Source organism: Lynx rufus, unplaced genomic scaffold, assembly GCF_022079265.1.
Source record: "Lynx rufus isolate CCGP_SWC_20201006 ecotype Redwood Valley unplaced genomic scaffold, mLynRuf1.p SCAF_19, whole genome shotgun sequence".
NCBI lineage: Eukaryota > Metazoa > Chordata > Mammalia > Carnivora > Felidae > Lynx > Lynx rufus.
The window spans coordinates 24089496-24101918 of NW_025814833.1; the positions used below are offsets into that span (position 1 = coordinate 24089496).

At 40.7% G+C, this 12423-nt stretch overlaps 2 protein-coding genes across 2 annotated transcripts in view; both read left to right on the plus strand.

Moving 5' to 3' along the window:
- Nucleotides 1-917, plus strand: part of SLC25A14 (solute carrier family 25 member 14) — a 53321-nt gene extending 52404 nt beyond the window's left edge. The window contains exon 8 of the mRNA XM_047081975.1: nucleotides 770-917. Coding sequence (XP_046937931.1) covers nucleotides 770-847 — 78 coding nt within the window. The 3' untranslated portion in view covers nucleotides 848-917. The remainder of the gene's footprint in view (nucleotides 1-769) is intronic.
- Nucleotides 858-11965, plus strand: RBMX2 (RNA binding motif protein X-linked 2; the record flags this gene model as incomplete). Its single annotated transcript, XM_047081815.1, has 6 exons — nucleotides 858-1003; nucleotides 1192-1307; nucleotides 2609-2660; nucleotides 8556-8685; nucleotides 10302-10479; nucleotides 10946-11965. Coding segments are annotated over 6 exons (1125 nt in total), but the record flags the coding sequence as incomplete, so codon positions are not given.
- Between the last annotated feature and the right edge of the window lie 458 nt (nucleotides 11966-12423).

Consider the following 12423-nt stretch of genomic DNA (forward strand, 5'->3'; position numbering starts at 1 on the left):
CCTAGTTATTCTGGAGTGAAATCTACCAGGCAAATATATCTTGTCTCCTCAATGATATTATTAGCTCCTGAGGGAAGAGAACCTAAACTTAACATTCCTGTCTACAGATTTGCTGTACAGGACAAACATAGATGCTCAGTAAGGACAGATTAAATCAACCGGACCTGATAAGTAGAGGCAGAGTACCTCCTTTGAAACAACTAGTTAACTCCTTTGAATCTCAGTTTCTCCCTCTATAAAATGAAGAGGGTAATTTTATCTATAGGCTTTATGGAGTAGTTGTGAGAATGGAGGGCCAATACATGTAAATTGCTTAGCACACAAACTAGCATCTGCTAACTTATTAGCTTTTTAACTATTTCTGCCTCCTGCTCAAGTAGCAGCGAGACTGGAAAAGGGTGAGGATAGCAGCTTTCACACAAATCTGGGTATTCAATTCAGCTTAAATGCTGGTCAATTGCCTATGCATTTGGATTTGAGGAAGAAAAAAAGGTTTATCCTTTCGCATATCTTCTTCACTTTTCTGCTGTAATTCCTGGACAGAGATGCTTTGATGGGTGTATGTGTGTGTGAGCTAAGATTAGCTGGGAGTGGAAGCCCGAGTAGGGATTTGCACTGAGAGCAAAGGCTGAGACTAAAGTTGCCATAACAGGCACCTTTTCCAGTCTTTATTCAGCATTTATAGGTAGCCCAATCAGTGTGAGGCGTCGTCCAGGAGCTGAGAGTCCGGCAATAAACCCGGCTCACATTCACGCCCCATTTCACATAGGGAGGAAGCGACGGACTAGACAAAAATTCTCCGGTACCGCGAAACCTACGGAGCAAGGTAAGTCCTTTTCCACGCTAGTGCGCAAGCGCTACGCCCTGGCTCTGTCCAGCTCTTCCGGCGCGGGGCGAGCACCGCGGAATCCAATGGGCGCGAAGCGTCAGGGCTGCGCAAGCGCGTTGCAGGCTCGCCCGGAAGTCAATGTCTAGCTGCTGAGCGTGGACCCGCGGAGATGAAGTAAGGCCTCAGCTTAATCTTTGGGGAAGTAGGGACCGGCCGCGGGAGGTGGCCCACCAGCGCTGAGGTGGTAGAGCGTCTGCCGGGCCGAGGGTCGGGAGAGGCGCGGAGACTGAAAAATTACCCCCCTAGTTTTGCTCTCCCTTACATCTGGCCAGGCCGCACTTAACGTCCGCCTGTCTCTGCAGCCCTTTAACTAAAGTGAAGCTGATCAACGAGCTGAATGAGCGTGAGGTCCAGCTTGGGGTGGCAGATAAGGTGTCCTGGCACTCCGAGTACAAGGACAGCGCCTGGATCTTCCTGGGTGAGGTCCACATCTTTCTCCCGCACTACTCGTCATTCTGTCCTGGCCTGCTTTTTAATATTTCAGCATTCCCGCCTTTCATTCTTCCCAGCATTCATCACACTTACTTCCTTCTGCTGTCTGCCCCTTAAATCCTTTTTTCATATCTCTCTCTCCTCCATTTCTAGTTGCTTCCCCTGCCAAATCAGTGCCCACGATAGTTACCCTTTGCCATTCACTGTGGTAAGAGTCTTGCCACTTGGTTTATCAGAGACGGTTGTTACCATACCGTGTCCCCTCTCCCATTACACAGCTGAGGAAACTGAGGTGCAGAGAAGTTAATGGACTTAAAGTCACATAGCTAGTATGTGGAGCAACCAGAACTGTGGGATTCTAGAACTCATGGTCTTAGCCACAATCCGGTATTACTGCTAGCCCCTCTTTCCCCTTCCTTCAGAATTAATTTTCCTCATCTAATTAGCTCCTGCCTTCTCTCCATGGCCATATGATCATCGCTGCGTTCACTGTGTGTCACATCCAGTAATTTGACAGTTTGTTCAAAGGGGTTATTGCACCAGATACTGTGCTAAACATTTTATATCCATTGTTTTATTTAATTCTCACAACAGTTCTGTGGGGTAAGTACTAATATTCCCATTTTACAGATGAGGAAGGAATGATTTGCAGAGGAATTTCTTTCCTATGGAATGCTCAATAGTTGTCTTTATAATCCTTAGTCTATGTGAGGTGGGGTTAAAATTTTCTAACTTAAACTGAGTTTGGAACTTAGTTGTGAATTTGTGGGTAAAAGAACAGGTGAGTTCAAGATATGTTTGTGGAAGTAGAGTTTTATGTTGTAAACTATCTGCTTTGTCCATAAGCTTTTGGGTGTGAGGAGTATTTGGTTAGTGCTGACACACAACCTTTCAGTCAAAGTTAATCACTCCTTTTCCTGCCCTACTGCTGCACCTTATATATGCTTCTATCATATCATCAGACTGTGAGTTCTTTTTTCTTTTTTTGAAGGTTTATTTATTTTTGAGAGAGAGAGAGAGAGAGGGAGACAGAGGATCCAAAGCAGGCTGTGTGCTGACAGCAGAGCCTGATGCAGGGCTTGAACTCACTAACCATGAGATCATGACCTGAGCCACAGTCGGATGCCTAACCAACTGAGCCACCCAGGGGCCCCAGACTGAATTCTTTGAGGGCAGGCCCTGTGGCTTACTCTTCTTTGCACCCCCAGTGCCAGGCCTAGTGCATGGTATGTAATATACACTTGGTAAATGTTTGTGGAATTGAAATGTGTTTTTTTTTTCTTCTAGGAGGACTTCCTTATGAACTGACTGAAGGGGACATCATTTGTGTGTTCTCACAGTAAGTCTTTTTTCATTTCCTGCCTTCTGGGTCATCAGAGTGTGCTACCATAAAGCATTTTGTGGCATCATAAAATCCATTTATTTTAATTCTAGGCTGATTGGTCTCCCTGCATGGGGAAGGCTAGAGCATCTGCTCTAGTCTAGATCAGCCCCAGGACATGGTTATAGAAGTCTCCCAATATGGAAAATCCAAGAAGTTGGATAATTTAGGAAGCCATCTTAGGGATTATGGTCTATTTTTACTGCTCTTTCACTGAGGCTTGTCCAGCCTCGGCCTACACGCAAACAGACTGGAACTCCCAAGAAGCTACTATGTGGAGCTCCTTGGACTCCTACAAACTAAGGGTAACCCATGGTCCCAGGGCCCTTCTGGCACACACCTGTGGGTGTTGTAGGATTAGGGCAAAGCACAGAGGAGTGGGGAAAAAAAGCAAAAGATTTAGGTAGCAGTTTGTTTTCTTTGTTTCTAGATGAGCATGAGGTTAGTGAGCAGAGCCAATCTCTTTATCCAGAAGCTGAGAATTACAGGCTGGTGAGGAACAAGAATGAGTAGGTGAACCTTATACTCTTCATTCTGCTATGAGATGAAAGCAGCAGTACTGGGGTGGGAGAGCGATTTGGCAGCTCACACTGGTAGTGACAGCTGGTAGGAGAGGGACTGGGCACAACCCAGAGTGACACAGAGTGGTTAGACAGTCTATAGGGCCAGAGGGGCCCTGAGGGCAGAGGACTGTTGCAGGGAAGCTGCATGAATAGGCAGAAGACAGTGGCAAAAGGGTTTGGGCAAGCAAACACAGCCAGCACACCATGGCAGAGACATTGCCATGGCAGTAGATGATTGGACCATCCCATAGGAAGGAGACCCTGGATGAGTGGTTGGGCAGCATTTGGGACAGAGAGCCATGGGAAGGAAATTGGGCAGTACACATGAGAAGAAGGCCGTGGTAGAGGGCCTTGGCATCCCACACTGGCAGAGTGCCCTGAGAGGGACAGAGGCTGCTTCCTCTAACTTCTGGGCAGCTGGAAGTTTGCAGCAGGTGCAGCTTCCACCCCTTAGGATACCTCTGCCTGGTCCAGCCCTCCATTTAGGGGCTGTTCTTGTCTTATTTGCATTGAGTGATGATCAGCTAGTGTTTGTTTATTCTAATTCTCAATTCTGGCTACACACATTGCTCTCCATGAAGATTGCTGTTGCCATTGATAACAGTGGTTTTCAAAAAATGTTTTGTTTTCTGATTATCAAGGTAATGTATAATCATTATAATGTATAATCATTTGGCAAAAAGGAAAAGCATAAAGAAGAAAATAGAATGTACTTTAAGGAAAAACAACATTTTGGTGTATTTATTTTTTATTTAATGTTGGGCATTATTTCTAATATTTTGCCATTATAAATTGTATTGCAGCATACATGGTAGTATATACATCTCTGTATGGATTCATACCTTCCGTAGTGAAATTACTGGATCAGTATGTTAGCGTTTTTAAGATGTTTTATAAATATGATCAAATTGCTCTTTGAAAAGGTTGTACCAATTTCTACTCTCACTAGAATGCCCATTTTTGTGAATCATAATCAACCGTGGTAATTTTAAAAAATATTTGTTGTATGGCTTCTCATTATTATTTTATTTTGCCTTTATTTAATCATCAGTGAGGTTGAACTTCTTTTCATAGATTTACATGCCATTATTATTTTTTAAGTGTCTATTCATATCCCTTGCTTGTTTTTTGCTGTTGGTGTGTTCCTCATTTTCTTAGTGATTTTACAAAAGCTCTTAATTGATGTTAACTCTTTGTTATAACATTTTGTCATGTACTGTGTTACTGTGGGCTTATTGTACTTAATTTGATGTGTTATACTACATTGCCATCATCATTATATCTTGAGGCACAGATTGTACCAGTTTGGTCTGTAGGAGTCCGTTTAAATAAGTTCCTATATTTTTTCTTTTACTTTTTATGTTGAAATAATCTCAGACTTAAATTATGAAAGTTATAAAGTAGTATAAGGAATACCTATTTCCCTTTTTCTTAAATGTTAACATTTTACCACGTTTGCCTTGTCATTATTTCTCCCTATGTATACCTGTTATTTTTTTTCTGAATAATTTGAGCGTCAGTTACAGACATGGTGCCCATTTATCCCTAAATTCTTCAATGTGTATTTTCCCCCAAACAAGGGCATTCTCTTGTTTAACCTCGGTATGGTGATCAATTCAAGAAGTTAACACTGATACAATAGTATTGTATCAAGCCTAATCCATAGGCTTTATTCATCTTTACCAGTTGTCCTGCTAAGATTCTTTACAGAAATAGGAAAAACAATTACTTTCTGGTCCTTTATCTGTGGTATAAATTGTAAATATTTTCTCCTAATTTGTCTTTTGTCTTTTGACTTTGTGATTTTTTTTTGCTATGCAGAATTAAAAAAAATTTTTATTCATTCGTGTATTTAAGTTATCATGTGGTAAAATTGACTTTTTAGGGGGTGTACAGTCCTGTGAGCTTTAATGCGTGTATAGATTTGTGTAGTTACCCCACAATTAGGATAAAGAACAATTCCATCACCCCAAAAACTCTTTTGTGCTGTCCCTTTATAGTCTCATGCTCTAGTGTTTTATATGATCAAATTTATCAGTCTTTTTTTTATTGATTCTGGATTTTGAGTCATAATTAGACAGTATTTCTCTCCACTCCACCCATCTGTATTCTCTTCTAGTACTTGTATAGTTTCAGTTTTATGCATTGAAGTCTGATCCATTTAGGGTTATTCTGATAGTGTGAGATACAGATTCACTTTCATGTTTTTTTCAGTGGTTGTTCAGTTCTCACATTTATAAAAAAGTCCATATTTTCCCAAGCAAATTAAGATGTTACCTTTACCATGTTACTTTACCATATATACTTGAGTCTCTTTATTGGCTTTCTTTTTTAAAAATGTTTTTATAAAGTTTATCTTTTTTGAGAGAGAGGGAGGGAGGGAGAGGGAGAGGGAGAGGGAGAGGGAGAGAGAGAGAGAGAGAGAGAGAGAGAATGTATGCATAAGTAGGGGAGGGGCAGAGAAGGAGAGAGAGAACCCCAAGCAGGCTCCCCACTGAGCACGGCTTGATCTCCTGACTGACCTGAGCTGAAATCAAGAGTCAGATGCTTAACTGACTGAGGGACCCAGGCATCCCTCTTTATTGGCTTTCTGTTCTCTTTTGTTGGTCTGTCTCTTCACGTGCCAGTACCACACTAATTAATCATAGAATTTTTCAGTGTGCTTAAAATCTAGGAGAGTTGCTCCCTCTCCTTGTTCTTTTTTGAAGTTTTTCCATCTATTCTTACATGTTCATTTTCCCATGAGAACATTAGAATCAACTTCTCCAGCTAAATAAAACACAACTTATACTACATTAAATTTAAGTATTAACTTGGGGAAGATGTTGCTGTCTTTATGATGTTGAGTCATCCTATCCAAAAACAAGGGATGTCTTCATATTTGTTAAAATCTGTGTGTGTGTTCCAGTTTTAAAAAGTTTTCTTTATATAGACTTTGTGCATTGCTTGTTAAGTTTATTTTTAAGTATTTTATCTTTTTGTTACTATTAAAAATGGGGTTTATCTTTAATTATGTCTTCTAACTGATTATTGTTTGTATGTAAGAGAGTGATTTATTTTTTTAACTTTGTATCCTATTACTGAGTTGTTACACTGTTTGTTTCATTGTTTCTCTTGGGTTTTCTTTTTTTTTTTTTTTCAATGTTTATTTATTTTTGGGACAGAGAGAGACAGAGCATGAATGGGGGAGGGGGCAGAGAGAGAGGGAGACACAGAATCGGAAACAGGCTCCAGGCTCCGAGCCATCAGCCCAGACCCTGACGCGGGGCTCGAACTCACGGACCGCGAGATCGTGACCTGGCTGAAGTCGGACGCTTAACCGACTGCGCCACCCAGGCGCCCCTCTCTTGGGTTTTCTATACAGACTATCCTATATAATCTTCAGAGATAGTGTTACTACTTCTTTTTCATTTTTTACATGTTTTCTCCTGTGTAATTGCATTGTCCAATACCTACAATATTAAATAGTGTTAAATAGTTCCTGGCCTCAGTTGAATTGGCCCAGGTACAGGTTTCCCCTGCTAGCCGAAGGTAGTGTTCTGTAAAAGCTTTTTCTAAGCTGAAATGGCATAAGGTGGAAAAGCAATTACCATTTCATAAAAGCAAAAATCCTCTTCAGATTTCTTAGTGAAAACAGGTACTAATATAGGTCTTTTGTAAAAGCAAAGTGGCATAAAGTAAACATTGGACGAGTAGCCTGTATTTTCTATTTGGTAAGATGCTACATACCTGGCTGGGATGTATGTATATGATCATGTTACTAAGTATCAATCAATAGCTGTTTTTAAAATAAGTTTATTTATTTATTTTGAGAGAGAGAGAGAGAGAGAGAGAGAACACAAGTTGGGGAGGGGCAGAGAGGTGGGGCAGAGGATCCGAAGTGGGCTCTGTGCTGACAGCAGAGAGCCTGATGCAGGGCTCAAACTCATGAACTGTGAAATCATGACCTGAGCTGAAGTCGGACCCTTAACCAACTGAGCCACCCAGGCGCCCAATTCCTATTTTATTTTTACGACTTTACTTTTTAACTTAGGAATCTTTAACTTAGCTGGAATTTAACTTTGTACAAGGAATAATGTAGAATTTTCTATTTTCTATTTAATTAATTTCTGTTTTTATCTGTATTAATTCCCATCTGCTTTCCTTATGTTTGTTTTCTTTTATATTCATTCTGTCTTTTTGACGTAAAACTCTTTAAGGTTACAGATTTTCCTGAGTATGGTTTTTGCCCTATCCTGTAAGTTTTGGTATATATGCTTCTCATTTTTTTTTTTTTGAAGTAGTCTGCCATTGATGTTTTTCTTCATTTTATTTCACTTTTTCTTTCATCCAGTTGTTAGCTAGGAGAGTAGGTTTCAAGTTTTAGTTAATAGGGTTAACATTTAGTTAACATTAGTTAACATTTATTCATTTTTGAGAGACAGAGGGAGACAGAGCAGAGTGGGGGAGGGGCCGAGAGAGAGGGAGACAACAGAATTGGAAGCAGGCTCCAGGCTCTGAGCTGTCAGCACAGAGCCCAACACGGGGCTTGAACTCACGTACTGCGAGATCATGACCCGAGCCAAAGTCGGATGCTTAACTGACTGAGCCACCCAGGCGCCCCTAGGGTATTTTTTTATTTAAAATATTATTTTCGGCTGTATAACATTGTGATTGGAGGACATGGTCTGTTCTGTTTTTGGAGGTTATTGAGGTTTTTGGAGGTTATAGTCAATTTTAGACTCTTTAGAAGAAATTGTCCTCTTTTTGTGAGATTTAAATGTATCTATATATCCACTAGTTTGACATTAATATTTAACATTATAATTGTTATATTATTATGTTTATTTGTATTACATAATTATATATTGATATTTCTCTGACCTTAATTTTGTCAACATTATATGTTATAAACTTAAAGTGGTATGTTAAAATCTCTCATAACTTTTGTTATTTTTCTTTGTATTTCTCATAGTTTTCTTAATTAAAATTTTTGATTTGTTAATTTATACATAAAGTTTCATGATATATCTTTGTAATATATTAGGATCTTTTGCAGTGTAAAAGAGCTCTTTTAGTCCCATTTAAATATTTTTTTGGCCTTGAACTCATCTTCAGTCTTAATATTACCACCCATTTTTTAATTGAGTGTTCATGCTATATCATCTAATTTTTATTTTTAACTTTTGTGTCATCTTGTTCTAGATATGTCTCCTGTACAGACTATATTATTTGAATTTTGTTTTGTCATTCAGTTGAAAGTTTTTGCATTTTAAATCAATAGTGTCTTACTCTTTTATAAAATAAATAGATATGGGGAGATTGTTAACATTAATCTGGTGCGGGACAAGAAGACTGGGAAATCCAAAGGATTCTGTTTCCTCTGCTATGAAGACCAGAGGAGCACAGTTCTTGCTGTTGACAATTTTAATGGGATCAAGGTGAGTGTGTTCACTAAGCAGGATTTGGCTGGACTTTCCTGTATGTAGGGGTTTGGTTTAATTTCCCACCTGATCGCCACAGGTTCAAGGACAGTACTGGTCAGCTGGGTGTGTGAGAGGGTTGCAGAGGTGTGGGGACATACTGACCAGGAAATGATCCCAGGAAATGATTTCTTTGGCTTATGACCCTACTAACAATTGTTCCTTTTCCTCATGTTCATCTTCCCAGGAGCATAGGTACCATGCATCACGCCCCAAACCAAGCCTCTTGTTTCTCACCTTTCCATCCTCACACCCCACTCTCACCTCTGACGTATTGGGCAGCAAAGAGACTCTCAAATATTGCTCTTTCATGCTATCCTCTGTCAGGGGATTTGGGGCTGTGTCATGGCTTCATGCTCTGAGACATATCTTTGTATGTCTGTCATATGTCTCCAGTCACTTAGCATTACTGGGCCCTGGAAAGTCTCTAGTTAAAGTCTGATGACAAATTCTACAAAAATCACTCCTTCTGAAGTTTTTTCTCCTCTGTTTCCTCTCAGTTCACCCTGGGGCTGAGAGAAAGTGATGGGACAAGTCAGGTTTATCTATGCTCCACCCAATTCCTATGCTTATTTAGCAGTTGGATGAACATTGTCATAGGTTGGGAGGGTGACTTTTGACTTGGAGAGTTTGTCACTGATTGCACCAGTATGGAGCAGCTGGAGACTATAGGACAGGATGGAATAAGGTTCTAGGCTTGATTTTTAAGGGTCAGCAGTCAAATGGAGTCACCATAAAAGGGAGGTTTTCAAAAATGTTTTTGAAAAGGGGAATAGGATAGATGACAGAAGCTACTCAGACTTAAAGGTAAGAATAAAAATCTGCTCTTATGTGGGAACAATAAAAGCCAGACTTTTCAAATTTTGGATCGTTTTGCCTATAGAATAAGTCTGTATCTGCCCGAATGTTTTTAAGTGAGGGGTTAATTTTTTGTTGTTCACCCAGAGAGTTGTGATTGACAACAAAAGTATCAGTGTGAGCCAGTTGTTCCACTATGGTGGGGGTAGAGCAAGGTATGAGGGCTGAAGAAAAAAGATTCCTTCCCCCTTCCCAACTGTTGGTCTGCCTTGGCCTCATCCTACTTGCTGTATCAAGAAAACAGCTGTAGCATTGCACTTGATTTCAGGAATTCTTTCTAGCTGCCAGACCATGGTATGTTTTACTATAAATTAATGTTACAGATTGAGGGTAATTGTGCATGTGAATTCTCACAGTTTCCCCTGCTGCTTGTGCTTTGGACAGTACCAGCCAGGCTTTTTTCAGTTAATGCAAGTGTAGAACATGAAGGTTATTGTGTGGTACACTGGAGTAAAGTGACAAGGCTGTCTAGTATGACTGCCTCAGGAACTCCAGCTGCCCCTGGCCCTACCTGGATGCCCCAAGTGCTGAGCAAGTTATAATCTGGGTGTATGTGCTGTTACACACCAGTTGGGCAGGTCTGCTTTAGTGATTTCCCCAGAAATAGAATTAGCAGGAAGGTAAGGGGTGTGGTTCAAACCATGGCTTTCTGCAGCTGGGTTCAAATAGTTTGATAGGAGGGCCGTCTTTGCTGAAGCATTGCCTGTCTGTCTTAGATCAAAGGACGAACTATCCGAGTGGATCATGTGTCTAACTATCGGGCTCCTAAGGACTCAGAAGAAATGGATGATATGACCAAAGAACTCCAGGAGAAGGGCTGTGGGGCTTTTACCCCCTCAGAGAGTTCATCTGAGGGTTCTGAAGATGACAAACCCACAAAAAAACACAAAAAAGGTAAAGCGTTAAGTCCCGAGAGAAGATTCTGGGTAGTCTAAGTGTTTATTCTTCCTAGTGCTCACTGAGAGTTGATAATCAGTTCTTAAGTGTGAAGGGGAAAGGTGTTTGGGAAACCTTGCTTTAATTGGGAAAGGAGAGGTATCAGTGGAAGACAAATATTATGGGCTGAGTTCTGTCTCCTAAAATTCATACATTAAAGTCCTAATCCTCTAGTACCTCAGAATGTGACTGTATTTGGAGTTAGGGTTTTTAGAAAGGTAATTAAGGGTGAGAACTGCCTTATACAGCATCTTGACATATCAAGGCTGACAGACATCCAACTTGGATTCTCAGAGACACTTTCTGGAAGTATAGATTATGACTGCTTCACACACAGTGCTGCCAACGGTGCTTTCCTTTTGCTTATACCCTCCCTCTCCTCCATCTTCCTTTCCTTATTGGTTGCGCCCCTTTTTTCCTCCAGACAAAAAGGAAAAAAAGAGAAGAAAGAAAGACAAAGAGAAGACTGACCGGGAGGTACAGGCAGAGCAGCCAGCCTCCTCTTCATCACCCAGAAGCAAGGCGATAAAGGAAAAGGATGACCCTGGCTCTAAAAAGCACAGCAGCAAGAACTCAGAGAGGGGTCAGAAGTCAGAGTCCAGAGAGGTGCGGAGGCACTATCCCAGCTCTCCTGAGGTCAGGACCATCTGCCGCAGTGGAGCAGAAGACAGAGAGAGGGAGCCGAAGAAGGAGAAGGCTAAGCATGAACATAGGTCCTCAACCAGGAGGGAAGAAAGAGAAGAAAAGAACAGGGATAGAGATAGATGTCGAAGCTCAGACACACACTCCAGCCGGCACAATGGACGTTCTGAGGGACATAGTCAGAGAAGTAGAAGTAGGAGCCGAGATAAATCCCACAGGCATAAAAGGGCCCGACACTCCCGGGACCGGGAGTCCTCTAACCCCAGTGACCGCAGGCATCACTGAAACTGCAGCCCGTGACTGCTTGGTAGAGTTGCAAATGAACTAGGCCTTTAAAATGCAATCATATTCAGTTATGCTTTTACTATTACTATAAGTAAAATCTCTGAGGCTGAATTCTTTTAATCCCTTGAGTATTAGAGTCATAGACAGCTGTAGTTTTAACAGCCAAATATCCTGGATTTTTAAGTGAAATCCATTGTTCCTGGGAATATGCTCGGTACCTACTGGAGGAGGTATCCTAAATTTGGTTTCATAAACATGGCCCTTGAATTTATGACCCCAATTTATGACAAAATTGCCAGGAAAGGGGAAATATCAGGCAATTCTAGAATTCTGGTCTTTGTGCTAGATGTTTAGGTGACCTTTCCAGTTGGCAGGTATAGCCATAGAATAGAGAAGTGTGGTTTAACTAGGTTCGGACAGCTTGATGTGAATGTGATATTGATTCCTAACACCAGCCCGTTCCCTCTGCACCCCACCCTCCTTTAAAAAAAATTTTTTATAAACATCTTTTTTTTAACATTTTGTTTTTTTGGTTGATATGTCTCCACATTTTTTCCTTGCTATCTATTTATTTATCTATGTATGTATTTATTTATATTGAGGTGAAATTCACATAACATGAAATTAACAATTTTAAAGGGATAATTCAGTGGCATTTGGTACAATCATGGTGTTATAAAACCACCACCACTGTCTAGTCCTAAAACATTTTCATCACTCCAAAATGAAACCCTGTCCCCATTAAACAGTTACTCTCCATTCCCTCCTCCTTGTCCCCGTCAACTACCAGTCTGCTTTCCATTTCTGTGGAATACCTATTCTGGACATATCATGTAAGTGGAATTGTACAATATGTGGCCTTTTGTGTCTAGTGTCTTTCACTTAGTATGTTTTTGAGGTTCATCTGTGTTGTAGCATGGATCAGTACTTTGTTCCTTTTAATGGCTGAATAATATCCCATTGTATGGATATACC